At 53.1% G+C, this 27,907-nt stretch overlaps 1 protein-coding gene across 1 annotated transcript in view; it reads left to right on the forward strand.

The window, feature by feature from the left end:
* The first annotated feature begins 409 nt into the window (after positions 1–409).
* The window catches only part of LOC122227468 (protein-arginine deiminase type-4-like), a 32,989-nt gene continuing 5,491 nt past the window's right edge, over positions 410–27,907 (forward strand). Inside the window, exons 1-10 of the mRNA XM_042951984.1 lie at positions 410–549; positions 11,555–11,735; positions 13,868–13,934; positions 15,504–15,571; positions 17,035–17,152; positions 18,314–18,439; positions 19,904–20,082; positions 20,240–20,343; positions 21,272–21,383; positions 22,752–22,859. Of these exons, the coding sequence (XP_042807918.1) occupies positions 458–549; positions 11,555–11,735; positions 13,868–13,934; positions 15,504–15,571; positions 17,035–17,152; positions 18,314–18,439; positions 19,904–20,082; positions 20,240–20,343; positions 21,272–21,383; positions 22,752–22,859 (1,155 nt within the window). The 5' untranslated portion in view covers positions 410–457. The remainder of the gene's footprint in view (positions 550–11,554; positions 11,736–13,867; positions 13,935–15,503; positions 15,572–17,034; positions 17,153–18,313; positions 18,440–19,903; positions 20,083–20,239; positions 20,344–21,271; positions 21,384–22,751; positions 22,860–27,907) is intronic.

A 27,907-nucleotide genomic window follows, 5' to 3' on the forward strand; every position in this document is an offset into this window, starting at 1 on the left:
ACCAGCCCGGGGAGACCCGTCCCGAGCCAGCCGTGACCTCCTGGCGACGATCTCCCGAGCCCCCTGCGTTTCTCGCCTCCTCCTGATACAGGTGTTGGGCACGGCGAGGCAAGGTGGGAGGGCCCCAGGTGCGCACGGGGCTGTTATGTGAAGATTCAGACCTACGCTCCCCACCCCCAGGCTTCCTGAGCCCCTGGCCCTTCCCAGGAGCCCGCGGGCGTCAGTGCCCTGATTCTGGCATCGTCACTCGTACAGGCCCGAGGGGCAGCTCCTGGGCTGGGGAGGGTGGAGAGGACACGCCCCGGGGCCTGCGTGGGGAGGGCTAAGCCGCCGGCCGCAAACCACAGGTGCTGACTCATGGCTCGGCCGGGCCGGGCCTTATAAAGGAACCAGCCGGGCCTTATAAAGGAACCAGCCGAGGGGCTCCCTGCAGCTGGAGGGACGGGCTGGCGGGACTATGGCCCAGGGCACGGTGATCCATGTGGCCCCGGAGGAGGCCACCTATGCCGTGTGTGTCCTGGGCACCGAAAGTCAGCTGGATGTCTACAGGTGAGCGGGGACATTCGGGGCCGGGGGCGGGGACGGGCCCAGTGATGCTGGATGGGCAGGTTCTGCCGACACAGGATGTGTGGTTGGCTGGGGCTTCTGGCCGCAGCCTCTGTAGCTGCCGCCAAGGGAGAAGCCAGAGGGGAAGAGCTGCGTGGCCCCGGGATGTGCCTGGACTCGAGGCGAGGGTTCCCCAGGGCCTCACCGCAAATGAATGACCACAGGGCCAACAGGACCCTCTCCTTTCGCCGTTGAGGCAACGGAGCTCAGAGAGGGTCTGTGACTTGCCTCACGGCACACAGCAGGCCCACGGCCCCGGAAGGAAGGCTAGGGCCTGGACTTCACGACCCACACCTGGTTCAAGGGGCCGTTTGGCAGCCCCCCACCTCTCAGCCGAGCCTCCCTCCAGGTGTGCGTAATAACGCATCCGCGATGGGACAGGCTGTGGCGTGGGAGAGGCTGCGGCCAAGGCCAACTGAGCCTCAGGTTCCTCATCTGTGAAATGGGGATGATATCCACTTCACATGGCGGGTAAAGGGATTAAACATGAAAGTGTGTAAGAACTCAGCATAGAGCTGGACATACTGTTAGTGGTTTTCACCCATCCATCCATCCAACAAATACCAACGGAACACCTACTATGTGCCAAGCCGGCCCCAGGCTCTGGTTAAACAAGATACGGTCTAGGGACGCTCAGCGAGTGCGCGTGGTCGGTGTCGTTGTCGTCAGTAGAGGTAGCGGCCTCCCCCGGCTTCCTCCCTCCCAGGCCGGACATCTGTGGTCCTCGATGGTGCCCACGGGACTGTCTGGGACATTTCCTTCAAAGTGGCACCTCTGCCTCAACCTGGACCGCGGTAGAACAGCACCAAAGGGGGGAGCCTCCCGGAGACGTGGAGGGGAAGCGGGAGACCGAGAGGCCGAGGGATAAAGGGAAAAGAGAGGCTGATGTCACCTGAGGCCACCTGCCCCCTCTGAGAGTGAGCTCCTTCTGAGACACAGAGCCCTGTCATTCACCAACCCCCCGCCCCCCCCGGACATCTCACACAGTGATGCCCCAGATTTCCCTCCCTCTGCCCACACACAACTCACTCAATGGCCTTATGAAGGCAGGCGGTGCTGCTATTCCCATTTTACAGAAGAGGAAGCTGAGGCTCTGAGGGGTTAAGTAACCCCCCTGAAGCCACACAGCCCAGAGGTGAGGGAGTTGGGATTCAGACCCAGGCAGCCTGGCTTGGGGACTCCTCCCTCTCCTTTCTTACCTGCCCTTGACCGCAGCCCCCCCCAGCCCCGCCTCACGAGGACCTTCTTCCCATCTCCTATGCAGCCGCCACACCGACTGCAGTCTGAATTCTCTTCATATGTGTATAAATAGATATACAATTTATTGTCAAATTGGTTTCCATACAACACCCAGGGCTCATTCCAACAGGTGTGCCCTCCTCGATGCCCACCCCCCGCCTCCCCCTGAGAACAAACTGGGGGTTGATGGGGGTTGGGGGGGAGGGGAAAGAGGAGGTGAATTCTCTTCTTGAGACACGCCCTCCTCCCCAGCCCAGCCCCCTGGTCCTCCCCCTGCGGCGTGCACGCCTCCACCCCTTAGCTCAAGCCGAGCCCTCTGCCACTGGGCTCAGAGCCCCTGGGGTGAGAAAAACAGGGCTGGGGGGCGCCTGGGTGGCTCAGCGGGCTAAGCATCCGACTCTTGGTTTCGGCTCAGGTCACGATCTCACGGTTCATGAGTTCGAGCCCCACGGTGGGCTCTGTGCCGACAGTGGGGAGCCTGCTTGGGATTCTTTCCATCCCTCTCTCTCTCTCTCTCTGCCCCTCCCTGGCTTGTTCTGTCTATCTCTCTCAAAATAAATAAACACTTACAAAAATTAAAAAAAAAAGACAGGGTTGTAGAGGCAGGAGCAGACCCGGGGCTGTAGGCCCCATATTCCAGAGCTGCTCTTAACAAACGCTGTTTGCGATTTCCGTTCTGCATTTGGAAAAGCTCTTTTCCTGTCATGGGAAATACACTGATGGTATTCCAACAAAATTCCACTGTCCCCCCAGCGTCTCCTTCTCAACAGGTGACCACTCAGTGTGACAGCGGGGCACACGGGCGAGTCTCTGTCTGAGCCTCGGTGTACCCGTCTGTCAAATGGGAACGTTAACATCCACCCTGCCGGCGTGTGGCGAGGATTACAAACGACACAAGTAATTTGGTCCCCCTTCCCGCAAAGACTGCGTGATCTCCCGAATTCAAGACTTGCAGACACTGAGTGCTGTGCGGCCGGGGGTCGTTGGGAAGCAAACGCCGGATGCGGGAGCTGGATCCAGAGGTCGCTTGTCTGGGGCTCCAGCTCTCAGCGCTGTCCCCGCAGAGGCTAGTAGAAATCGCGCAGAGATCAGCTCTGGGTTGTCTTAAAGCAACACACGCGGCGGATCCCGCCCCCCCGCCCCGCCCCCCGCCCCGCCCCCGACTCACAGCGAAAACCCCTCTGTGTTTATGGAAGCCCCTTGGTCAGGGACCCGAGAGGGTCTGAAACACAGCGGAAGGAAAGGACGTACATCCCAGGTCCAATCACAGTGGTGCCACTTCCCAGCTGGGCCTCACTGCCCTGAGCCTCCGTTTCCCCATCTGGCACAGAGGGTGGCTGTGAGGCCACAGACCTGCCTGTCTGCGCCCGTCTTCCTGCCCCTGGCGAGGAAGCCACGTCGGGCAGAGCGAGCCGGGCTGCGTGCGCCCCCCGCTTGGCCCCCCGGCTCGGCCTGCCCGTTGTCGTTTGAGTCCCTTGTTGGTGTTCCTGCTGTTTCGAACGCCCAGCGTGCCCCTCTCCTGTCCTGCGGCTGAGATGACCAGCTCGCCGTCCTTGGAGGCTAAGAACTTGAGGTTGACTTTGCGGGGGTGGCATAAGGGCCCGCGCAGGGTGAACAGCCCACAGAAGGAAACTGGGGAACAGAGACCAGGGGAGCGTTGGGGGAAAGATGTGTTTCTTTTTTCATCTGCTGCTTCTCGGTCCTGCAAAACTTACTTCAAAAGTTGATCTCCTCCTGGGGCGCCTGGGTGGCTCAGTCGGTTAGGGGTTCGACTCTTGGTTTCGGCTCAGGTCGTGATCTCACTGTTTGTGGGATCCAGCCCTGTGTTGGGCTCTGTGCTGACAGCGTGGAGCCTGCTTGGGATTCTCTCTCCCTCCCTGTCTCGCGGCCCCTCCCCTGCTTGCGTGCACGTGCACTGTCTCTCAAAATACATGCCTACATAAACAAACATTTAAAAAAAATAATCTCCTGAAAGAAAATATCAAAATGTCAATGATTGTCTCTAAGTTGCTAAGATTCCATTCTCTTCTAGGCAACTCCTCCCTCCCTCCCTTCCTCCCCCCCTCCCTTCCTCCTTTCCTTCCTTCCTTCTTTCCTTCCTCCCCCCTCCCTCCCTTCCTTCCTCCCTTCCTTCCTTCTTTCCTTCCTTCCTCCCTTCTTTCCTTCCTTCTTTCCTTCCTCCCCTCTCCCTCCCTTCCTTCCTCCCTTCCTTCCTTTTTTCCTTCCTTCCTCCCTTCTTTCCTTCTTTCCTTCCTCCCTCCCTTCCTTCCTCCCTTCCTTCCTTCTTTCCTTCCTTCCTCCCTTCCTTCCTTCTTTCCTTCCTTCCTCCCTTCCTTCCTTCTTTCCTTCCTTCATTCCTTCCTTCCTCCCTCCCTCCCTCCCTTCCTTCTTTCCTTCCTTCCTCCCTTCTTTCCTTCCTTTCTCCCTTCTCTCCTTCCTTCCTCCTTCCCTCTCTCCCTTCCTTCCTTCCTCCCTCCGTCCCTTCCTTCCTCCCTCCGTTCCTCCCTCCCTTCCTTCCTTCCTCCCTCCTTCCCTTCCTTCTTTCCTTCCTTCCTTCTTTCTTTCCTTCCTCCCTTCCTTCCTTCCTCCCTTCCTTCCTTCTTTCCTTCCTTCATTCCTTCCTTCCTCCCTCCCTCCCTCCCTTCCTTCTTTCCTTCCTTCCTCCCTTCTTTCCTTCCTTTCTCCCTTCTCTCCTTCCTCCCTCCGTTCCTCCCTCCCTTCCTTCCTTCCTCCCTCCTTCCCTTCCTTCTTTCCTTCCTTCCTTCCTCCTTCCCTCCCTCCCTTCCTTCCTTCCTCCCTTCCTTCTTTCCTTCCTTCCTCCCTTCCTTCCTCCCTTCCTCCCTTCCTCCCTTCCTCCCTTCCTCCCTTCCTTCCTCTGTCTCTCCCCTACTTTCTTCCTTGTTAGCCTCATATTAATGATTTATCACTGTGGGACAAATTGCCCCAAACCCAGTGGCTTGAAACAATATCGTCTATTCTCTTGCCTTGTCTGTGGGGCAGGACTCCTGTGTGGCTTCCTGGGTCCTCCGCTTTGGGGCACCAGTGGGGGGGGGACACGGAGACACTGTCCAGGTGTCAGTGGAGCCATAGTCATGTTAGCAAGCCTTTTCACATAGATGTTGGCAGGACTCGGTTCCCCGTGGGCTGGACGCCTCCCTCGGTTGTTTGCCATCTGGGCCTCTCTGTAGCTCACGACACGGCAGCTGACTTCTCCAGGTGAGGAAGCCAAGGAGAGAGGGGTGAGGGAGAGAGGCAGAGAGAAAGCGCCTTTTGTAACCTCAACCACAGAAGCGACAACCCATTGCTTTTGCCATTTTCCATTGGTTAGAAGGCCATCACTGGGCCCTTCCCACCCTCAGGAGGAGGGATTTACAGGAGGGCATGAGCACCAGAGGTGGAATTATTGGGGGCCACGTTCAAAGACTGCCTATCACGTACTTTTCCTAATTCTCTATAAGGAATACATACAGCTTTTGATACAGAGAAGGAGAATTTTACGACAAAAATAAAAATGGAAAATGCAATCATAACACTCATATCCTTGTGACCTTGTGAAGTCAGCTTTCCCTCCCCAGGCTCCCCAGGGAGCCTTCCATTGTTTGAATCTGCTGCCATTACTAGTCCTTCCACGGTCTGTGGGTCACTCACTGGTACAGAAAGTACACTCTCAGAACACCCTCAGACATATCTCCTGGGGTACATGCTCCAGGGATGCCCTGGGGTGTCTGTCTAGTGGTGGAATTGTTGGGTTTGAGGGGCCAATGTCTGACTTCATAGGAGAACACCCAGTTGTTTTACAGAGTGGTTAACTTCACACCCCCATAAGCAGTGTGTTAGAGTTGACTTTGAACCATATTGTCTATGGCACTATTTTTCACCAGTCAGGTTGGTGTATACTCCTGTGTTACTATGGCCTGGATATTTTTGTTTCCTTACTTATTAGTGAGATGGAATGAGTCTTCACATGTTTATCATTCTTTTCTGTTTCAACCTCTGTGAATGCCTGTTTATGTCTTTGGCCATTTTTTTCTATTGCGTTATCTGTCTTTTTCATATTGATTAGCCCAAGTTCTTTACATATTGTGGGTGCTAAGCCTTTTTGGTTTTATGTCATGAATATCTTCTCCTTAGATTATGCTAGTCTTTTCACTTCCTGGTGTCTTTTGGTAAACAGAAGACAGTTATTCTCATTTAGTTGAACTTACAATCTTTAATATTTATTAGTTTTGTGTTTTGTTTGAGAAATGGTATAAAAATGCTGCAACATCTTTTTTTAAAAGATCAAACACCTGTTTATGACAAGACTCTCAGTAAACTTAGAGGGGAATTTCCTCAGCTTGATAAAGACTATTTACAAAAATCCTACAGCTAACATCACACCTCATGGTGAGAAATTTGCAGCTTTCCCACTAAAATCAGGAGCAAGGCAAAGATGTCCCCTCTTACCACCGCTTTTCAACATGATACTAAAATTCCTAACAAGTGCAATGAGACTAGAAAGGGAAAGAAGAGAGATACAAATTGGAAAGAAAGAAATAAGCCTCTCTTCGTTTGCAGGTCACATGATCGTCTTTGTAGAAAATCCAAACACATTAACAATAACAACAAAAAACAAACCTTCTAAAACTATGACAAGGCTGTAGGATACAGTGTTAATGTGGAAAAGTCCATCATGTTCCTACATACTGCCAACAAACAAGTGAAATTTGAAATTTAAAAACATGATACCACTATATTTGCACTCCCCCCCCCAAATTTAATACTTAGCTATAAATCTAATAAAACCTATATGAGGAAACTACAAAACTCTGATGAAAGAAATCAAAGAAGTAAATAAATGGAGAGATAGTCCATGTTCATGGATAGGAAGATTCAATATTGGCAAGATGTGAGTCCTTCCCAACTTGATCTATAGATTCAGTGCAATCCCATTTTGTGGGTATCAACAAACTGATTCTAAAGTTGATATGAAGAGGTAAAAAAAAATCAGAATAGCCAATAGAGTATTAAAGGAGAAGAATAAAGTTGGAGGACTGACACTATATTATAAAGACTTCTTATAAAGCTACAGTAATCAAGTCAGTGTGGTATTGGCAAAGGAACAGAGAAATAAATAAATGGAACAGAATAGAGAGCCCAGAAATGGACCCACATAAATACCTCAACTGACCTTTGCCAAAAATCAAAGGCAACACAACAGGGGAAAAAAGGTAGTGTTTTCAACAAATGGTACAACGACTGGACATCCACCTCCAAAAAAGGAATCTAGACACAGACCTTGTATCGTTCACAAAAATTAACTCAGAACAGGCCATAGACCTAAATGTAAAACAGAGAACTATAAAATTCTCAGAAGGTAACATAAGAGAAAATCTAGATGAATTTGGGTTTGGCAATGGCTTTTTAGACACAACCCCAAGGGCGTAATCCAGGAAAGAAAAAATTGACACGTTGGACTTCATTAAAATGGAAAAGTTCTGCTCTAAAAAAGACTGTCAAGTGGATAGAAAGACAAACCACAGGCTGGGAGAAAATATTTACAAAAGATATATCTGGTAAAGGATTGTTATCCAAAACATACAAAGAACTCTTAATAACAAACAACCTGGTTGAAAATGGCTAAAGATCTGAACAGACACCTGACCAAAAAAAAAGATACACAGATGGCAGGTAAGTGTGTGAAAAGATGCTCCACATGATATGTCATCGGGGAAATGAAAAATAAAGCAATCATGAGATGCCACTCCACTAATGCCACTCCATTAGAATGGCCAAAATCCAGAACACGGAGAACACCAAATGCTGGAGAGGATGTGGAAGGACAGGAACTCTCATTTCGTTGCTGGGGATAATGCAAAATGGTACAGCCACTTTGGAAGACAGTTTGGTGGTTTCCTACAAAACTAAACATACTCTTAACCATACAGACCAGTAACTGCACTCCTTGGTATTTACCCAAAGGGGTTGAAAACTTACGTCCACACAAAATTTGCACACAAACGTTTATAGGAGCTTTATTCATAATTGCCCGAACTCAGAAGCAACCAAGGAGTCTTTCAGTAGGTGAATGGATAAACCAATGGTACATCCAGACAATGGAATATTATCCAGTGCTAAAAAGAGGTGAGCTCTCAAATCATGAAAAGACATGGAGGAAACTTAAATTCGTGTTACTAAGAAAGAAGCCAATCTAAAAGAAGCCTACTATGCGATCCCGACTATGTAACATTCTGAAAAAGAGAAAACTATGGCAGCAGTAAAAACTCAGTGGTTGCCAGGGGTTGGGAGGAAGGAGGAATGGTCAGAGCACAGAGGATTTTTAGGGCAACGACACTACTCTGTATGATACCATCATGGTGGATACATGTCATTGTGCATATGTTTAAGACCATGGAATGTACAACACCAAGAGTGAAATGTAATGTAAACTGTAGACTTGGGGTGATTATGATATATCAACGGAGGTCTATCAATTTCAATGAATGTACCACTCCAGTGGATGATGTTGATAATGGGGGAGACTGTATGTAGGGGTAGGGAGCAGGAGCTATATGGGAAATCTCTGTACCTTCCTCTCAATTTTGCTGTGAACCTAAAACTTCTCTAAAAAACAATATCTATTTTTAAAAAAATTCAAATTTTTGCCTTTCATATGTAAGTCTTAAATCCCCCTGCAGCTTGTTTTTGGTGTATATGGTGTGAGGATGGGATCCTCTGTATATGGTGTGAGGATGGGATCAACTGAATTATTCATCCCATTTAACTATTTTCCATATGGGCATTCAATTGTCCCAGCACCATTTACACAACCTTACATAATCTTACAAAATCTTACCTTGCCCACTTGTCTGCAAGACCACTGTGTCACAGGTCAAGTAGAATCTCTCTTAAGTTACAACTGTCATTTGTCCCTGCCTGAGCCGTTATAGTGCCATCTTGGCTTTCTGGTAAATTCATATCTGGTAGAGCAAGTTCCTCACATTTTGCTTCTTGTCTGTGAGGAATACTTTGATTATCTTAACCCCTTGGTTTTCTGCATAAATCTTGGAATCAACTTGTCAAGTTCTATGAAAAGCCCTGCAATTCCATTGAATATATAAATTCATTTGGAGCAAATTCAAATCGTAATGATATTAGGCCTTCCTAACCATGTTTGTGGTACTTCTTTCTATTAATTTGGGTCTTCTCTAAAGCTTTCAATAGGCTTGTTTTTCTCCATAAAATTATTTAAAATTATTTTTTAAAATTATTTTTTTCTAACTATTTATTGCTGGTATCCAGAAATGCAACTGAATTTTTCCTCTCTGCCTCACTATCTTATTACATTCTTTGTATTTATTTTGAATTTAAATTTTAAAATGTTTGGGGGAGGCTTCAGATAATCATGCCGTGAAGTTTTTGTTACCTTTTATTAACTATCTACAAAATAATTTGTTTTTCCTGTCGTGATGTTTCTTTCTTAGTTTTCAAAATTTTTTTTCTCCTTGATCAATCTTGCCAGAGGTTTATCGGTTGTTTTAGTCTATTTTGGCTTTGTTGATTTACGTGTTTTATATTTCAGATTTCCACCATCTTTATTTTCTTTATTTTGGGAAATTACATTCTACTTTATTTTTCTAAATACTTACTTTTTAGCTTTTCTCTTCTTTTTGGAGATATAGGCCTGTAAGGCACAAAGCAACACCTTCAGTTCCCCCAAAAGTTTTGAAATATAGTATGTTAACTGTTGCTGTAAGTATTATTATTGAATTTCTGTTAATTGTCCTTTGACTTGTAAGTTATCTAGAAGTCTGGTTTTTAAATTTTCATATGTATGGGACTTTTTTGGTAAGTTTTTAAATATTTTATTTATTTTTGAGAGCGAGAGAGACAGAGTATGAGCAGGGGCGGGGCAGAGAGAGAGGGAGACACAGAATCTGAAGCAGGCTCCAGGCTCTGAGCTGCCAGTACAGAGCCCGACGCGGGGCTCGATCCCACAAACTGTGAGATCGTGACCTGAGTCAAAGTAGGAAGCTTAACTGACTGAGCCACCCAGGCACCCCTCAAATGTGTGGGACTCTTAACAATGGACTTTATGTTAGTGACTCCTAACCTAGTTATGTTCTGATCAAAGAATATGCTACCTACCCTGTATGTGACCTATCCTTTAATATTTGTTGCACTTATTTTGATGGCCAATGATGCGATTAATGTTTTTTTGGTGTTCCATGTGTGCTTTGTTTGGGAAAATGTATATTCACTAGTTGTGGAGCAAAGAATTTTAGGTGTGTCTACCAAATCAAGCTTGTTAATCATGTTACTAATTTTTTGTCTGCTTAATCCATTGTTAACTGAGAAAGACTTGAAGTTTTTAACTATGATGATGGGTTTGTCAGCTTATCCCTGTATTTCTATCAAATTTTGCCTTATATGTATATTGGGGCTATGTTGTTAGGTGCATATAACTTTAGAATATGTTCTAAGTGAGTTGAACTTTAAATTAATAGGCTGTGATCCTCTCTATTGCTAGTAGTGTGTTTTTCATCTAGGGGTGCCTGGGTGGCTCACTGGGTTGAGCATTTGACTCTTGATTTCAGCTCAGGTATGATCCCAAGGTTGCGGGATCAAACCCTGCCTCAGGCTCTGTACTGAGCCTGGAGCCTGCTTGAGATTCTCTCTCTCCCCCCCTCTCTCTCTCTCCCCCTCTGCCCCTCTCCCCTGCTCATGCTCTCTCTTGCTCTCTCTCTCTCTCTCAAATAAACAAATAGGGATGCTTGGGCGGCTCAGTCAGTTAACTTCGGCTCAGGTCACGATCTCAAGGTTCATGGGTTTGAGCCCCATATCAGGCTCTGTGCTGAAAGCTCAGAGCCTGGAGCCTGCTTCGGATTCTGTGTCTCCCTCTCTCTCTGCCCCTCCCCAGCTTGCACCCTGTTTCTCTCTCTCTCAGAAATAAATAAACATTAAAGAAATGTAAAAAAAATAATAAATCAAATATAATTTTGTGGGGCACACAATTCTACATTAACAGTTATTTCTTCAAAATGCTTTGAAGCTGTTATTCAACTGTCCTCCTGACTTTATTGTTGCTACTGGGAAGCTGGCTTTCAATCTAATAGTTATTCCTTTGTAGATGATCTGACTTTTCTTTCTGGATACCTTTCACATCTTCTCCTCGGTTTAGGTGTTTCTCGATTTAAGCACGTGGTGTGTATGTGTGTGCACGTGCACACAGAGAAGGGAGTCCTTGGAGATCTCCCTTATGTCTCAAGGTCTCAGCGATGCTCTACAAAGCATATTTCAATCGTGATCCGGTTGTTTCCTAAGAGGAAGGTCCTTCCGAGTACCGGTCGGCCGTATCCCAGAAGCAGGAGTCCGTGTGATCGTTTACGCACAATCCCACGTGTGCGCGCTTGCGTGGTGTAAACCCCTGGGCACGCCGTCTGCTGTGTGCACACATCCGTGTGTGTGCCTTTGGTGGGCACGTCCCTCTGCGATTCTCCTAGTTCAAGTGTAAGCCCTTCAGCTCAGGGGCTTTTCCGTTTCTCACCACCTCCCGGCAAGCTCACGGTGCCCACCACCCCCCGCCACCGCCCTGCCCCGTGGTCAGGGCCGACTGGCTGCCATCTGGTGTTTACGCCTGTTGGGGGAAAGGGAGAATGCTGGGGCATCAGTGGTGACCCAGGCCCGCCTCACTGTACCCCCCTGTCCTCCCCAACGGTCTCTTCCACAGCTCTGCCCCCACGGGCTGCACGTCCTTCAGCATCAGTGCCTCCCCAGGAGTGATCGTGGACGTTGCCCACGGCCCTCCAGCCAAGAAGAAACCCAAGGGCTCCTCCAAGTGGTCCCTGGACCCGAGGCTGGAGGTGAGCCTGAGGGTGAGAGATGCCAGCAGCAGCACAGGCGACCAAAAGGTGAGTGTGGCAGGGGCGGGGGTGGGACGTGTGGGAGGAGGCCAGCCAGTGGCATCAGGTCTGCTACTCACAGGCTGTCCCGCATTGACCCCAGCCCCCACCCCCCCCGCAGGGGTCTCTATCCTCCTCCTCCCTGGGTATCTATGACGACCGTCGCGGCCACGGCAGCCTCACAACGTACGGGTGTCAGGGGGTTGCGGAGGCCAGGGTATTTATTCGATCCGTCCGTTCAGCAAATGTTTACTGTTCACCTACTACATGCCAGGCACTGCCGGGCACTGGAGACACAGAAGGGATTAAGATAGGTGAGGCTGCAGACCGCACGGGGCTTACAAGCTAGATCAAACACAGGTAAGCAATTGGGAACGGGAGCGTGTGCTGGGAGGCCACGGCCAGGCAGCCCTAGGAAGCTCTGATCCGTGCCCACTGGTGTCCTGTGGCTGCTGAACCAATGACCGCGCACTATATCAGCTCAAGTCAACGGAAATCTATTCCCTCTGGAGGACAGAAGTCCAAAATCAAGGTGTCCGTACAGCTGCCCTCCCGCCGGAGGCTCTAGGGGAGACCCCGTTCTTTGCTTCCTCCGGCTTCCTGGACCTGTGGCCCTGTCACTCCAGTCCCTGCCTCCGTGGTCTCGTCCCCCCCCTCCTCAGGCTGTCAAATCTCCCTCTGCCTCACTCTTGAGAAGGACGCTTGTCACTGGATTTAAGAGCTCCCCGGATAATCCACGTGGATCTCCTTTCAAGACCCTTCACTTAATTACCTCTGCAAAGACCTTTTCTCCAAATAAGGTCACGTTCGCAAGTTCCAAGACGTATCTTTGTGGGGACGGCCGTTCAACCCATTGCACGCCCCTTTAACCGTAGATGAGCTCAGGAGGAGCCTCCGGGGTTCCCCAAGAGATCTGGGCCAATGAGCACTTGTTTCCAGAAGGACAGGCCAAGCGGTCTTCCCCTTGGGATGGAGCGTTGTTGCCTGCCGTCGGAGCAGAGAGTCTGGGCCCTAAAGTAGGTCGGTGAGGGTGCAATCAGGGAAAACTTCCTGGAAGAAGTGGCAAGCTGACGGATGGTAGAAATGACCCGCCTAAGAGAGGGAAAGCGGAGTGGGAACTCTACACGGGACACGCGGCCTGTGTGCACACTCTAGATGAGGAGATGGTCAGGCGTGTGTTGGGGAAACTGAGGAAGATATGCATGGCAAGAAAAGAGGGCGAGGAGGAAAGCGGGGGAGAGAGGGAGCCAGCGTCAGAGGGCTCGGCATCAGGCACCTCATTTTCCGAGGGCAACAGGAAGCCAGTGACAACCTGTCATCCAGGGAGTAACAAGTCTGCATTTGTCTTGGAAAGTCCCCACTGGCTGCAGCGTCCAGAGTAGATTGGATCCAGGCAGTAGACTGGAGGCTGATGCCCCGGTCTAGACGCGAGGTGATGGCGGCTGTGACCCCTCCCTGGATCCCCACTATCTACAGGACAGACCCAAACACCTCAGTCCATCCCCTCAGAGCACCGCTTCTTGGGGTCACAGCTCTGCGGGTTTGCTTTGGGGAGCAAACCCTCTGCCATTTTGCTCAAAGTGTCAATCTTGACGCTCCGCCCCCCCGCCCCCCCCCCCCCCCCCCCGCCCAATATGGCCTCCGCAGGCTCAGCCCTTCCATTTCTGGGATCCCATAGGGCCCACTTCTTTTAAAAACAATTTTTTTTTAAGGTTTATCCATTTTTTGGAGAAGAGAGCGAGAGCAAGAGTGAGAGCAGGGGAGGGGCAGAGAGAGGGGGAGACACCGAATCTGAAGCAGGCTCCGGCTCTGAGCCATTAGCACAGAGCCCAACGCCGGGCTGGAAGCCACCAACTGCGAAATCATGACCTGCGCTGAAGTCGGTCGCTTGACCGACTGAGCCCCCCAGGCGCCACCGCCCCCCCCCCCGCCATAGGGCCCACTTCTAAGCATTGTGGTCATCTGAGTACTTTGCTGCCCCCTCTGCTCCCATCAGTTGGGGTGCTCCTTACAGGCTGGGATCCCTTCTTGTTCATCCTGGTCTCTGCAACATCCCACCCTGAGCTGGCACAGAGCAGGGGTCTAGTTAGTGTTTGTTGAATGACTAAGAGAAGACATTCATGGTTTGGTCTGCCTTTTAGGTCCAGATTTCATACTATGGATCGAAGACCAGCCCGATCCAAGCCCTGCTCTATGTCACTGGTGTCGGTAAGTGACCACCAGGATCTTGGGGTCCCACTGCCCCCCTCCACACACACACACACACACACACACACACACACACACACACACCACCCTTGCAAGGCATCTCTCCGGGAGAAACTACACACTGGATCTTACTTTAGACTGAGCAGAAAAAAGGGACAATTTCTGGCTAGTCGTGCATCTGGTGGTTCATAAATATCCCCTCCCCCATCAGTGAACCATAAAGAAATTCACCGAGGGGTAGGGGAGGGAAGGCATTTACAGAGTGTGCAATCACACGTTAATATTTTCTCAACTTAGGAAGTGCTACATATATTTTCCATATATGAGCCTCTATACCTTTTGATACTTCAAATATTTATAAGAAAAGCAGATGATGACAGTCTTATACAATAATAGATAGACCAATGTTCCCCAAATGCCACGACTTACCTCCCGTCTTTGCCATTCTGCCGTACCGATGATCTGCCTAGACTCATATTTATTTAATATTCTTCTTTAAATAAAGTATATTTTCTAACTTGACCTCATCATAAACGATAATTTTGTAAGATTGTTGTTGCCATTTAAACGCGCATTAAATATATGAACGGCATGTGAAAACGTCACGTTTCATTTCATTAATGGGTTTCATTCATTAACAAATCAATTTCATGCATTGATACACACTTATTTCCTGAGTATGCATTTTAATAATATGAACGACATAGCAATTATTTTATACCGGGCGCTGTGCTAAGACTTTACATTTAAACCACATAACAATCCAGTGAAATTGGTACTGTTATAGCCCATTTGACAGATGAGGAAACTGAGGCACAAGAGGCGGACAGAGCTGCCTAAGTTGCTGCAGCCGGTTAGTGAAGGAGCCGGGAAATGCGGAGCAGTCAACTCTATGCTGCTCTGACCCGACGACCACATGGCCGTGGATGTGTTTAAAAGGTCATCCAGGTCAACTTCACACTGGGAGCTCACAAGGTCATTACATATACTCTATGTAACACCTTGCATATGTGACCACACGTGCTGATGAGAGGGTGGGAGGGATTTAGAAACCGGTATATGCTTTCTCGGACTTGGCATTTGCACAGAGAGGGGTATGTCTGGGGCCATGATTTGTCCCCAGCACAGTCATAATGCACATAAAGAAGAGCCTGGTGAGGCTGGGTCCCCCACCCCAAGGTCACTGGGGACTGGAGTTGAGGCCAGAGGTCTCTGGGAGCCCGGCGAGGTGTCTTTGCACCAAGCATCCCATTGGGGGTGGCTGGGAATTCTTTCTGAACCCCTGAAGGTGGCTAGACGTGTAGGGTCTGGGTAGCATCGCAGCTGTGACAAGTTCCCCTGCAAAGGAAAGTGCGTGCGGTCAGAAGCTCCAGCTTTGCTGTCTGAATTGCAGTCAGACGTCTTCCTGGGGGACATGGGGGCGTCTTTGAACTTGTGTCTCCTCTGAAGCCATGCAGTGCAGACAATCTCCCGGGGAAAGGATTATCACCCCACCCCCCGCCCCCCGGGCCAGGCTGAGTGCCTTGACCTTGTCCCTTCACCAACCCTCTCCTCTTGGTGGGATTGCAGAAGTCTCCTTGAGCGCGGACATCACCCGCACTGGCAAAGTGAAGCCTGCTGGAGCCCGGAAAGGCCAGGTAGGCTCAAGCCTCTGGAGCTGCGCCCTGACTCCGTTGGGTTCTCCTCTGGCGCCCCCTGCTGGTGATGGCACGAATGGCCGCCTGTCCCTTTAGCAAGAACCAGGGAGAGAAGAAAACTACAATCCCCATGTCCATTTTGATGCATATGTTCCCCGTCTCTTTTGCAAAGCTAGATGTTCACCCGTTGTGCGTTCAGAGCATGTGTTGTCCTACAAACTGGAAACGACAGAGTCATCCAGTTAATGCAGGCAGTTCTTAACTCTGGCAAAAACAAAAAAACAAAAAAAACCCCTCCCACCGGGGGCTTTCTGGGCTGGTGGGAGAGATTCCCATGGTGCTGCTGGTGGGGAGTGATGAATAGAGAAAGGAAGGACTGGCAGGGGGGAGGAGAGGAAAGGAGCCAAGTGGGGGTGGGGAAAGTGATGCTGAAAGCCCGAGCCGAGGCACACAGGCTGTCCTAACTGGGGTCTGCAGAGGACGAACCTCAGGAAGCAACTGAAATCCCAAAGCTGCCTGCCCGATTTAATGCTGGTGGGCCCTTTAGAAGGATAGGACCTGTCCAAAGATGAAGATCCCTCTGTGGGGTCAGCCAAAGGCAGAGGGAAGAATTACCATCTGAGCAGCGGACTCGTGCTTCTGTCCCATCCCAACCCAGTCACTCCCTGGGGGTGGGACACCTGCAAACAGAAGACGTCATCGCCAGTAGGTCCCTCCCGGGAGGGGCTGCTTAACTGGCTTTCATCTTTGGACAGGCAGCAACGAGCTGCTAAGAATAGTACCCACACTTTGGTGAAGGAGTAAAGAGTTCACGATGGGCATCGAGGAGGGCACCTGTTGGGGTGAGCACTGGGTGTTGTATGGAAAGCAGTTGGACAACACATTTCATATTTAAAAAAAAGAGTTCACGTAAGAGTAACTATTTACATTCAAATCTTGACACAAATATTTAGCTCAGTTTGGTTTGCCAATCAGACAGTTTCTTAGAGCCATTGAAATCAATTTTACTGTCTTGGGCTCCTTTTTTAAAGTTTATTTATTTTGAGAGAGAGAGAAAGAGAGAGAGCAGGGGAGGGGCAGAGAGAGAGGGAGAGAGAGAATCCCAAGCAGGCTTCCACGCTGTCAGCGCAGAGCCCCATGCAGGGCTTGAACCCACGAACCTTGAGATCATGCCCTGAGCCAAAGTCAAGAGTCAGACGCTTAACCGACTGAGCCACCCAGGCGCCCCTCTTGGGCTCCTTTCCATAGGTGGATGCATTGCATTTGGGGGGAATTTGTTTAGGATTTTTGGAGCAGGAAAAATCCCCTCTTGGGACTAAAGAATTGACCTGATGTGGGAGCGAGATGTGGAAACTGCACAAGCCTATCGGGGTGCTGGGGGAAGGTGGCTCTGCTTCCCCCACGAGGTGGAGGGACACACACAGGTTTTCTAAACATGCCCCGTCTCTGCTGGGCGTCCACAGAGGGCCTGGACCTGGGGCCCCCGCGGGCAAGGTGCCATCCTGCTGGTGAACTGCGACAAGGACAACCCCAAATCTTCCACCATAGACTGCAGGGATGATAGGGTGCTTGACAGCCAAGGTAAGGACCCCCACCCCCCAGCGTCCCCCCTGCCCAGAGAGCTAATGGAAATAGAGCTTTGTCTGTGTGTCAAGCCCTTCTGTCTACGCAGCCTAAGCTTTAGAACAGCCCTCAGAAATGGGTTATTGGAAGCACGTTCTTGTTAGCTTGTCCATTGTATAAAAGGAGCGGACAGGGGTCCTGAGAGGGCAGGCCACGCACCCACGGTCACACAGCAGCCACAGAGCACCTGGGACCAGTGCTGCGTCTCCCCGTGCCTCCTCCGGGCCCCATGCTCCGGTCCGCTGCCCAACCCAAATTTCTGCTCTTGGGTCAAACCTGGGACCTGAAATTATTCAGAATGAAAGCCTACCGCCCCCAAACTCATGTCAGAGCAGCCCCGGGCCCCTGCCGCCCTCTGGACACCTCTGTGACCACTTCAGAATCATTAACTCGTTTCATCCTTCAGTTTGAGGCTTGGAGGTACATGCTGTCCTCACCCCATTTTACAGATGGGGAAGTTAAGCAGTTTGCTTAAGGTCACACAGCCAGTAAGTCACAGGTTCAGGATCTGAACCCAGACATCCCAACACCAGGGCACAAGCATGGGGGTGGGCACGGGGTCTCTGCTGGCACCCCTCTGAGGTGGCTGGGGTGGGAGGAGGGCGCTAAGGGGGTGGCCTTCCGAGGGAGCGGCTAGGAGAGCACAGAAACAGACGCATCTTCACGTTTCTTTATTATTGAGAGACAGACACAGAGCATGAGCAGGGGAGGGGCAGAGACAGGAGGAGACCCAGAATCCGAAGCAGGCTCCAGGCTCTGAGCTGTTGGCACAGAGCCCGATGCGGGGCTCGAACTCACGGACCGTGAGATCATGACCTGAGCCGAAGTCGGACGCTCAACCGACTGAGCCACCCAGGAGCCCCAACATTAAAAAAAAATTTTTAAACAAGATAGCTGTGGCCCCTGCTTCACGGAACTTGTACGCTAAGCTCACTGTCGCGGGAGAAGACCAAAAACTTAATTAGCTTTCATTCCAAAATGAAAATCATCATTTAAATTCTGGAAAGAGCATAAGGAAAAGGAAACCAGGCGACCAGGTAGAGGGGGGCTTGAGGGGAGCAGCGGGGGAGGAGAGGGTCTCAGGGACCTGCGTCTCAGGCCCCTCCCTTCTCGGTCCAGACCTACAGGACATGTCCCTGGTGACCCTGAACACGAACACCCCCAGGGACTTCTTCGCCAGGCACCAGCTGCTTCTCCATGTGGCCAAGTCGGAGATGGACAAAGTCAGGGTGTTCCAAGCCAGCCGTGAGTCACCCTTGGCTGTCACCTTGGTGTCCCCTCCCCGCCCCGGGACAACCCCTTCACACCCCCCTTTGACGACTAATTCCTGAGCCCCTATTAGGGAGCACGTTCTTAGGGCCAAGGATGCAGCAGTGAGCAAGGTGGACGTCCATGCCGCTACCTTCTAGAAAGGACACACAGATGATGTGCAGACAAACACTCACATGATGTCTGGTGCTGGCGAGCACGGAGGAAGTAGCCCCCGCTCCGAGGCCTGCTGTGTTTGTGTCTGTCTCCTCCCCTCTTTGCGTGCACACACGCGTGCACACACGCACGCACACAGAGGACTCTGGTTTACGGGGACCGTCGAGCCCAAGCGGACGGCATCAGACTTTGTCCTCCAGCATCCTCCCGACCAAAGACAGCATTAACTTCGCAGCAGCTCGCACCTGCTCCTGGGCGCCGGGCTTGTTTGAGGCACAGGGCCCGGAGCAAAGCACCTGAAAATGCCTCTGCCCCCAGGTCGCTTTCCTCTTGGTGGGTTGAGAGACAATGTATAAAATAAGTAAGTGAAGCAGCTAGTGTCTGAGGGCTGTGCAGAAGAACGCAACCAGGAAGGGGGTGTAGATGAGGGGTAGGGTCTGGGGGGTGTGAGGAGAGGAGGTTGGGGAACGCTTCCTCTGTAAGGTGTCACTCGAGCAGCAGGGGCGGGAACAGCCACACAGACGCTCAGGGGAAGGGCACTCCAGGCAGAGGGAACCGCAGGAGCAAAGGCCCCGAGTGAGGCAGGATGGTGCCTGTGGGCTTGAGGAAGGCAGGGAGGCCAGTGAGGCTGGAGTGCAGGACTCGGGGTTAACGTGCCAGATGAGGGTGGAGAAGGAAGGGGAAGGGCCGGCTCAGGTAGGCGGGGAATGACTCTGCCTTCTAGTCTGAGGGAGGCGGCCGAGGCCATCTGAGGGCTCTCGGCAGAGGCACAGCATGATCTGACTTGCTTCCGTTCTAGATCAAGGTGATCAGACTGACGTTGACTTGGTGACAAACCAATTCTTTGCCTCTGCTGAGGCGTCACCTCCTCCAGGAAGCCTTCCCTGGCCCTCTGGGGTTCCCCCCCATCACAGCACTTACTACCATCTGTGATTTTGACCATCTCTGCTCCTCCTCACTCACCCAGGAGACTGTGACCACCTCCCTGGTCTCCCCCAGTGTCAGCCGAGAGCTGGGGCTCAGGAATGAATGAATGAATGAATGAATGATGAGCGAACGAACAATAATGTATAGTGGACCTGTATGTATATGTTCGGGAATGGCTCAGGGATCCCCACCCCGGTCACTCCATCCCTGGAGCCCCAGCCAGGGGGCGATGTCCCAGCTGACACTTTAGGTTTCTTTCTCTGAGTGGCTGTGACATGTCTTCATGGCAGCGGTGGCCCCGAGAAGGCATCGCAGCACCGGGGAGAAGCAGACCTGGGCCTCCCTTCTCTCTTCTAGGAGGCAATCAGATCTCCAGGTACAGGGAGGTCCTGGGGCCAAAGCAGCCCTGTCACCCCCTGGAACTCCCGGGGGGCCAGCACAGCACAGACTTCTATGTGGAGGGCCTCGCTTTCCCAGACGCCAACTTCCCGGGGCTCATTTCCCTCACCGTCTCCCTGCTGGACACATCCAACCCGGTAGGCCAAGATGGCAGTCCAAGGGGGAAGCTGAGTCGCCAGGCGGGGGGTGGGGGTGCAGAGCCCAGCCGGGGAGGAGGCTCACACAGCCTCTGGGAGGAAGCGGGTCTCTGGCATTGGCTGCTGCAATAGCCCTTCCCCTACCCACGCCTCGCAGGAGCTCCCCAAGACCCTGGTTTTCCAAGACAGTGTGGTCTTCCGTGTGGCCCCCTGGATCATGACCCCCAACACTCAGCCCCCTGAGGAGGTGTACGTGTGCAGGTGAGGGCTCTGGGGTGCCAGCGGGCGGGGCACAGGTACGCCAGGAGGGGCCCTGGGTTCTGGCCGCAGGCGCCCCCCCCCCCGCATCTCCGCTGTGCCAATGGGGGGAAATGCCCCTTATCGCAGCGTGCGGAGGGCTCCCGGCCAGTCTGTTTTGTCCTCGCTGTCCTGCCCTAATGCACGCCGAGTGCGGCTTTCTCTCCTGAAGGACTGTAGAATTCGCTAGGCCCGGCAGATGAAAACCCTCAGTCAGTGAGCCAGGCTTCCCGGGCTGCTGAGAGTGCGCCCTGCGGACCTTCTGCCGAACCAGAAACCGTTTCAAATGCACGTTGCGGGCCAACCCCAGAACCGCGGGGTCTTGGGTCTGGGGATGGGGCCCGTCTGCCTTTTAACAAGCTAACAAGCTGCTCTGGGTCCCCCCCCCCCGCCCCAGCATCCACCCTGCCATCTGAGCGCACCTGTTAAGCATCCTGGGGTCTCAGGGGACCCTCCCCTCTCCTCTTCCACTCGTTTCCAGGCAGAAGGGGTGAGGGAGTAACCTGGTGGGCAGGACGCGGGCTGGAAGCCAGCGAGGCCTGGGTTCAGATTGGGTGCTCGCCCCCGGATGGCATGACCTTGGGCCTTGACCTCCTCATTCTGGCGTCTCCTCAAGGGAAGGGGGTACCTGTTGGCTCCTCTCAGGGATTGTTGCAAGAGTTCAGTGAGATGTTTGCTAGGAGCAGGGAGACCCGGCGAGCCGGGCATGTCCGTCCAGGCCCCAGGCATCTCCCCAGCAGCCACTGTGCCCGTCCCCAACTCCATCCGGGCCCGAGCTCCTGCTCCACCCCTGGGGACCCTCCGGGGGCCCAGCTTGCCCCCTCAGAGCCAGGCCAAGGCCACCGGCTGCTGAATCCAGAGTCCTGAGGGGCTTCTTTTCTGCTCCTTCTAGGATGCTTGAAAATGAGGACTTCCTTAAGTCCGTGACTGCGCTGACCCAGGAAGCCAAGTGCCAGCTGACCGTGTGCAGCAGGGAGCAGAGTGTGGGGGACCGGTGGATGCAGGTGTGCGGCCCTGTGGGCCGGGGGAGCTGGGACACGCGGGGTGGGTGCTCCTGAGGGTCAAGCGACACTGGGAGACCCAGGCTCCTGGGGCTGGGCCCGGCGGCTCACTGGCCACCGTCCCTCAGAGGGGCAGGAAGTGAGGAGCCCCTGAGGGTCCCCGCGTACGGGGGCCCAGGCCAGCGATTAAACTGCCGTGCTCACCAAGATGAAAACCACCTGCCTGCCCGAAAACTCAGATGGCGTCTGGAAATGACGCGAAGCTCAGGGGGCTGGAGCTCAGCGGGTCCCTCCAGTGGCCCTCCCTCCAAGCCAGGTTTCTGGACGCAGTCGCCAGCCTGGGCTCCCAGCCTGGCCGCCCCTTACCTGGTGCCAGCCTGCCGGCCGCACCATATCTCCATTCCGCTTCTGTGCCAGGCTCCCTGCTCATGCCGTGAGCTCCCTGAGCTCAGGGACTGAGTCTCACTCAGCTCTGCACCCAGCGCGTGGCACGGGGCAGTGGCTGTGGGCAGCCGGTGGGCTGGACCGAACCTCCTTGCCCCTCCCTTGCTTTCTCAGGCTCCTTGCCCTGCCATGCCGGTCGGTCGCCCTGCTCTGGCCTCAGTGCCTTTGCTCTTGCCGCGGCCCCTCACCACTGTCCTCCCCGTCCGCATCCCCCACGTCCGGGTCATGCTCGCACCATCCCGGCTTGAAAGCTTCCCCTCCCCCAATTTCCCCATCCCTCTCCCAACCCCACGCATAAACCCTCCCTTCCTCTTGCGTCGTTCCGTGTTGAGTCGGATCGAACGGCACGAAATTGCTGATGGCACATTTTTGACCTACAGGAGTGGTAATTCCGGGGGGTTCAGCCTAAAAGTAGTCTCATCCGTCCGCCAGAACGCGGGCAGGACTTGGGTTCATTGCCAAGCCCTTTCTGCTTCTGCCCCACGGGCGAGGCTGGGTCCGACCTGCCCCCTTTTGGGGGACGGGATCTCGTGCTCCCACCTCAGGCCTCAGCTTAGCAGAGCATCAGGAGCCCCTCCTGGGTGTCCCCACAGACCCTCACCTCCCCGCCCAGCACCTCACACTGGGTGCGAGGTGCCCGGCTTCCTGAGGGCAGGGTCTGAGGCTCGCTCACCGGGTCCCCGGCACCTGCAGCACTCGGTCCCAGCACTCACCAGGAGTGGGGGTGAACTTGTTGGGGCAAACACAGGATAATAAACTCCGCTTCCTCAGAGCCCCTTCTCTGGGGTGGAATTTGCCCCTGACCACGGCGTGGGAGGGAGACGGATGGTTCTGCGCCCACCCACCCCCCCCCCCCGATCCCTGCACTGGGTGTCACAACCCAGAGAGCACGCGTTTCAGCCTTCCTTTCGCTCGCTCCACACACAGGACGAGATAGAGGTCGGCTACATCCAAGCCCCGCACAAGACACTGCCCGTGGTCTTTGACTCTCCAAGGAACAGAGGCTTGAAGGAGTTCCCCATCAAGTGCATGCTGGTACGTGCTGGGGGGGCCGGCAGTGCTGAAACCCCCTTGCCCCAGGTCTCCCTCCTCACTGCCCGTCCCCCCCTCCCCTCCCCCGCCAGCCCCCGTGGCTGAGCACACCCGCTCCGTAGATGCAGCTCCTGCTTGAGCCGCCATCAACGCAGGTGGACCGTGTTATTTTTGTCATTGCCGAGACGAGATCTGGCCCTTCCTTTCCCAAAGCTCTTTCCAGCCATGAGCTCAGCCTGTCCTCAGAATAACCCTGCCAAGGACGTAGGTCAGGCTTGGGCATCCTTGGTCCTCTGAAGATGCTCTTGTGGCAAGGTGGGGGGGTGGAGCCAGGACTGGCACCTTCCCCGGTGTCCGGCAGGAGGATCTGTCTTTTGGGTGGGGTCCGGCCTCGGGGGGTGTTCCATCTGGGGTGTGGGGTGGGTTTGGGGATCAGGGTGGTCATTTCCTAGATGTGACCGTGTGTGTGTTTGGGGTGGGGGTGGGGGTGACATATTGGTGAATCATGCCGGACTAGCCTGGCAGGTTTGAGTAAACTCAGCAGAGACTTATAATGATAACGATAGTTAGATTTATCAAGCCCGTATTCTGTGTCGGTCAAGGTGCCAGATTCTTTACATGCGCTGACTCATTTCATTTGTCCGACAACCTTCAATCTAGATGCTGTCACTAGGCCCATTATATAGATGGAGAAATTGAGGCTCAGAGAGGTGAAGCAGCTTTTCCAAGGTCACACAAAGAGAGAGGAGAGGCTGGCGGGTCTGGCTCCGGGAGCTCTGTGGCCAGCATGCCACCAGGCCCGCATTCCAGGCTGATTCCACGTGTCCAGGGATGGAAGAAGGAGTGTGGGGTGTAAGGTTTGCTCTGATGAATGGCTTTCCGGGGAGCACCCTGAGCCCCAGGGAAGGGGAAGCGGCTCTGCCCACACAGGAAGCTTTGAAAGGGAATCTGAGTTCAACTCAGCACCTTGTCTGAGTCCCTCTCGCTCTCCTGGGCTGAGTGGGGCTGATGCAGAGATTTTGTGGGTCCACGGTGTCTGTCTGTGTGGAATCAGGCTAATCCTGTTTCAGGACCCTGGGGACAGACGAGCCAGCTGCCCCTGGGACCTTCGTCCCTCCGTCAGTTTTCAGCCCTGCTCTGCTCTGCTCAGGGGCCTCTCACTTTGGTAATCTGAGTGTGACAAAGGTCAGATTCTCTGATGCCACAAGCGACATCTCCAGAGTCCTGTTGGGCAGACAGACGCCTCAGCACGGGTGTCCTCATCCTTTCCCACACCCGGCCTCGGACGAGGGGCCGCGATGTTTTCTTAGGCAAGCACATCTGCGGTATTCCGACTCCCATCACTCAGGAAAAGAATTGGGATAAAAGTCAAACTTGTCACCAGGCGACAACCCCCTCTGCTTTTCCAGACCCATCCCGAGCCACTCTCCCTGTCCCCCAGCCAGCTCTAACCTCACCGGCCTCCTTCCTGTTCTTCAAATGCACCCAACTTGTACCCACCTCGTTTGCATATGCTGTTCCCTCTGCCTATAATGCTGTTCCGCTTCACACGTCCGGCTGGGTCTCGCTTCAGTGCCCTCCTGAGTGAGGCCATCCCTGACCCTGCAGGACTCGCGCCCCAACCCCTCGCATTCTTGTTGGTTTCACCTTGTTGGTTTCTTCCGGAGTGTTTTGTTACAAATCACTGACTCGTTACTTCCGTTTTATTGTCTGTTACTTCCGTTTTATTGTCTGTTTCCCGGCTAGACCGGCAGCAGCAGGAGGGCGGAGCCTGAGACCGCGGTGCCCATCACTGTGCACAGGCCCGTTAGCACGCAGCTCCACATGCGGTGGGTGTTCTTCCCAAAAGACAACGTCAGTAAATTTTGGACACCCATCCGTGGGAGACCAGCAGCGCTTACTGTAAATAGAAAGGCAACCGTGAAAGTAAATAGGATTAAAGCAAATAATGTTACTAAAGCCAGCTCGGTATGAACGAGAGCAAGCGGGAAGCCCAGATGGGCTCTCTGGCTGTTAAAGGGGGAGATCGGCTGGTTTTGACGATAGATTTGCACACTCCGGGTCTTTGATGAACCAGAAAAAGACTAGAGGAGAGTTAAGCGGGCCACATGTTTCTAAGTCTGTGCTAGAAGCCGGATCAGCTGGGGTCACACGTGTGAGCTTCCCCTGCCCATCCCACTCCCTGGGGGTGGGGGTGGGGGGGTACTTCTGCAGACCTTGGGCACGCCTTCACTGGCCTTCAGAAATCCAAGCCTTGACCCCCGGGGCACCGGGGCGGCTCAGTCTGTTAAGCGTCGGACTCTTTGATTTCAGCTCGGGTCATGATCTTGTGATTCATGAGTTCGAGTCCCACATCAATCAGGCTGTGTGCTGGCAGTGGGGAGCCTGCTTGGGATTCTCGCGCGCGCCCTCTCTCTCTGCCTCTCCCCTGCTTACCCTTGCTCTCTCTCTAAAATCAATAAAGAAGAAAGAAATCCAAACCTGCAGCCTGTGACACAGAGACCCTCTCATGGCCAAACGGCCAAGGCAATGACTTGTATGAGGTTATCATTCATTCGTCAGACATTCTTTGAGCCCATTCTCCGTGCCCAGCCTTGTTCTGGGCTCTTGGAGCATATCAGTGAGCGCTGCAGTGGCCCCCACCCTCATGGAGGTGACATTCTAGCCCGGAAAGACAGACGATAAGCTAAGCACAACAATAAATAAATTATATGGTATGTTGGGAGGTGGGACCTAGTGCTATAGGTGAAAAAAAAAACAAAAACAAAACAGAATCGAGAGGCTCCCAGGCGCCAGAGTAGTGGGAAGATTACACTGCAATTTTAAACAGGATGGTCAGGTAGGGCCTCTGAGAAGCAGACACACGCACAAAAACTCAAAAGAGGTGAAAGAGTCGGCTATGTGGGTGTCTGGGTGAAGAGAGTTCTAGGCAGAAGAAACAGCCAGCGCAAAGGTCCTGAGGCACGAGCACGCCTGGCATGTTCAGGGAAGCGTGAAGAGGCCAGAAGGGGTGAAGCAGAGTGGGCAAGAGGAAGGGTGGGAGCTCTTGGCCCCATCTGGCGGGAGAATGAAGGCCTTTCTCAGCAATGAGACCGTCAACATTCCTGAAGATGTCGCCATCACTCTGAGGAGAGGCACTGTTATTTGCGAAGGGCCCCAGAGGAACCCTGCGGAGGGACTTCAACCACAGCAGTGTAGAGCTCAGTCTCCCTGGAAGGAAAACGAAGAGCTCTGAGTTGACGCATGGTGGAAAACTGGAGAGCTGGCTACCGTTCGCACCATCTGTAGTCGTGTGCAGAACACGGTCAAGGGCGTCACGCTGGGCTTCCGTTACAAGATGAGGCCCGTGCCCGCTCACTCCTCCACCGACGTCATCGTTCGGGAGAATGGCGCTCTCGTCGAGATCCAAAATCTCTCGGGTGAAAAAACACACACCCCGCAGGGTTCGGATGAGGCCAGGCGTTTGCTTGTTCGGTATCTCAGGCCCAGAAAGATGAGTTCATTCTTGAAGGAAATGACATTGAACTTGTATCGAAACTCAGCTGCTTTTGATTCAGCAGGCCACAAGCGTTAAAAATAAGGACGTCAGGAAATCTGGGGATGGTGGCGAGGTTTCTGAAAAAAGGAACGGTTCGGCAGGCTGATGAATAAGGACTAAGTTGTCCAGCTACAGAAACTGCAAGATGCCAGATAATTTTTCAGACCTACTTGGCATATTTTAAAGATGCGATAAAAGGCATATTGATTTGGGGCGGGTGGGGGCGCGGGGAAGAAGCGAGCGAGGAAGGAGAGGCTGGCTGTCAGAGAGGTGATGGGGATGACGCGGGGGCTGTTTGTTTAAGCTCTGGGAAACTGGGGAGTTGTTGCGGGCTCCTTTTTTTACGTTTGTTTATTTTTGAGAGAGAGGGGGAGAGAGAGGGAGAGGGTGCATGTGCGCGGGGGAGGAGCAGAAAGAGAGGGAAAGAGAGAATCTCAAGCAGGCTCCGTGCTGTCAGTGCAGAGCCTGACATGGGGCTCGAGCTCCCGAACCAGGAGATCGTGACCTGAGCTAGAGATTAAGAGTCAGGCACTTAACCAACTGAGCCACCCAGACGCCCCAGGAATGATGGCTTTTAAACTGTGAGCGTCATAGACCTCCTTGAGAGGACTCCTCTTCCCAGAGAAATGCACGGAAGCTCACCATTTGGAATCTACCTGCAGGGAGTCGGTGGCCCCAGTGAAGCTCTGTCGATTTGTAAAAAGCTAGGGCTAGTGCAGTAGACAGAATGGCGGTCCTCGAACACGGCCCTGTGCGAATCCCCAGGACCTGATGCTATCTTGTGGCAAAAGGCACTTTGCAGATGTGATGAAGTTAGGGACTCTGGGATGGGGGAGGTGCCCCTGAGTTATCTGGCGGGCTCTGTGCCATCGTGGTGCTCCTTGGAAGAGGGAGGACGGAGTGGGAGAAGGCCCTTGATGTTGGAGGCGGAGGATGTAGCAATGCGCCTTGAAGCTGGGGGGAGAGCCCACCAGCCACGGCGGCTACTGGAGGCCGAAAGGGGCAAGGAGACAGGTTCTCCCCTCAGAGCCTCTGGAAGGAACTGGCCCTGCCACACCTTGACATTAGCCTGGTGAGACCGGTTTCAGACCTCTGACCCCCAGAGCCGACAGAGGATAAACGCGTGTTGTTTTAAGCCGCTAGATGTGTTACAGCAGCCACAGCGAACTCGCGCGGGGCAGGAGATTGTTCCCGCAGAGACCCACGCGGGGACGTCGCGGCCATTCGGCAAGGCCCGCTCCAGCCCGAGGTCAGGAGGCAGGGTGGCGTGGTGCAAGAGGGCTTGCTGTAGAGACAGCTCGAATCTGCGTCCCTCCACCGACGGGCCGTGGCACCTGATGAAGCCACATGCCGCTCTGAGCTGCGTTTCTTCTCTGCAGAATGAGGGCAAAAATGATACTTCGCAGATCCGTTGTTACGGTCGAGTTAAGGTTTGCAAAAGCAGCGGACGCGTATGAGGCACTCGACAAACGCCGGTCCCTTTTCTTAACCAGCTGGTTTGGCACCCCTTCTG

This window comes from Panthera leo, chromosome C1 (assembly GCF_018350215.1).
Source record: "Panthera leo isolate Ple1 chromosome C1, P.leo_Ple1_pat1.1, whole genome shotgun sequence".
NCBI classification, from domain to species: domain Eukaryota; kingdom Metazoa; phylum Chordata; class Mammalia; order Carnivora; family Felidae; genus Panthera; species Panthera leo.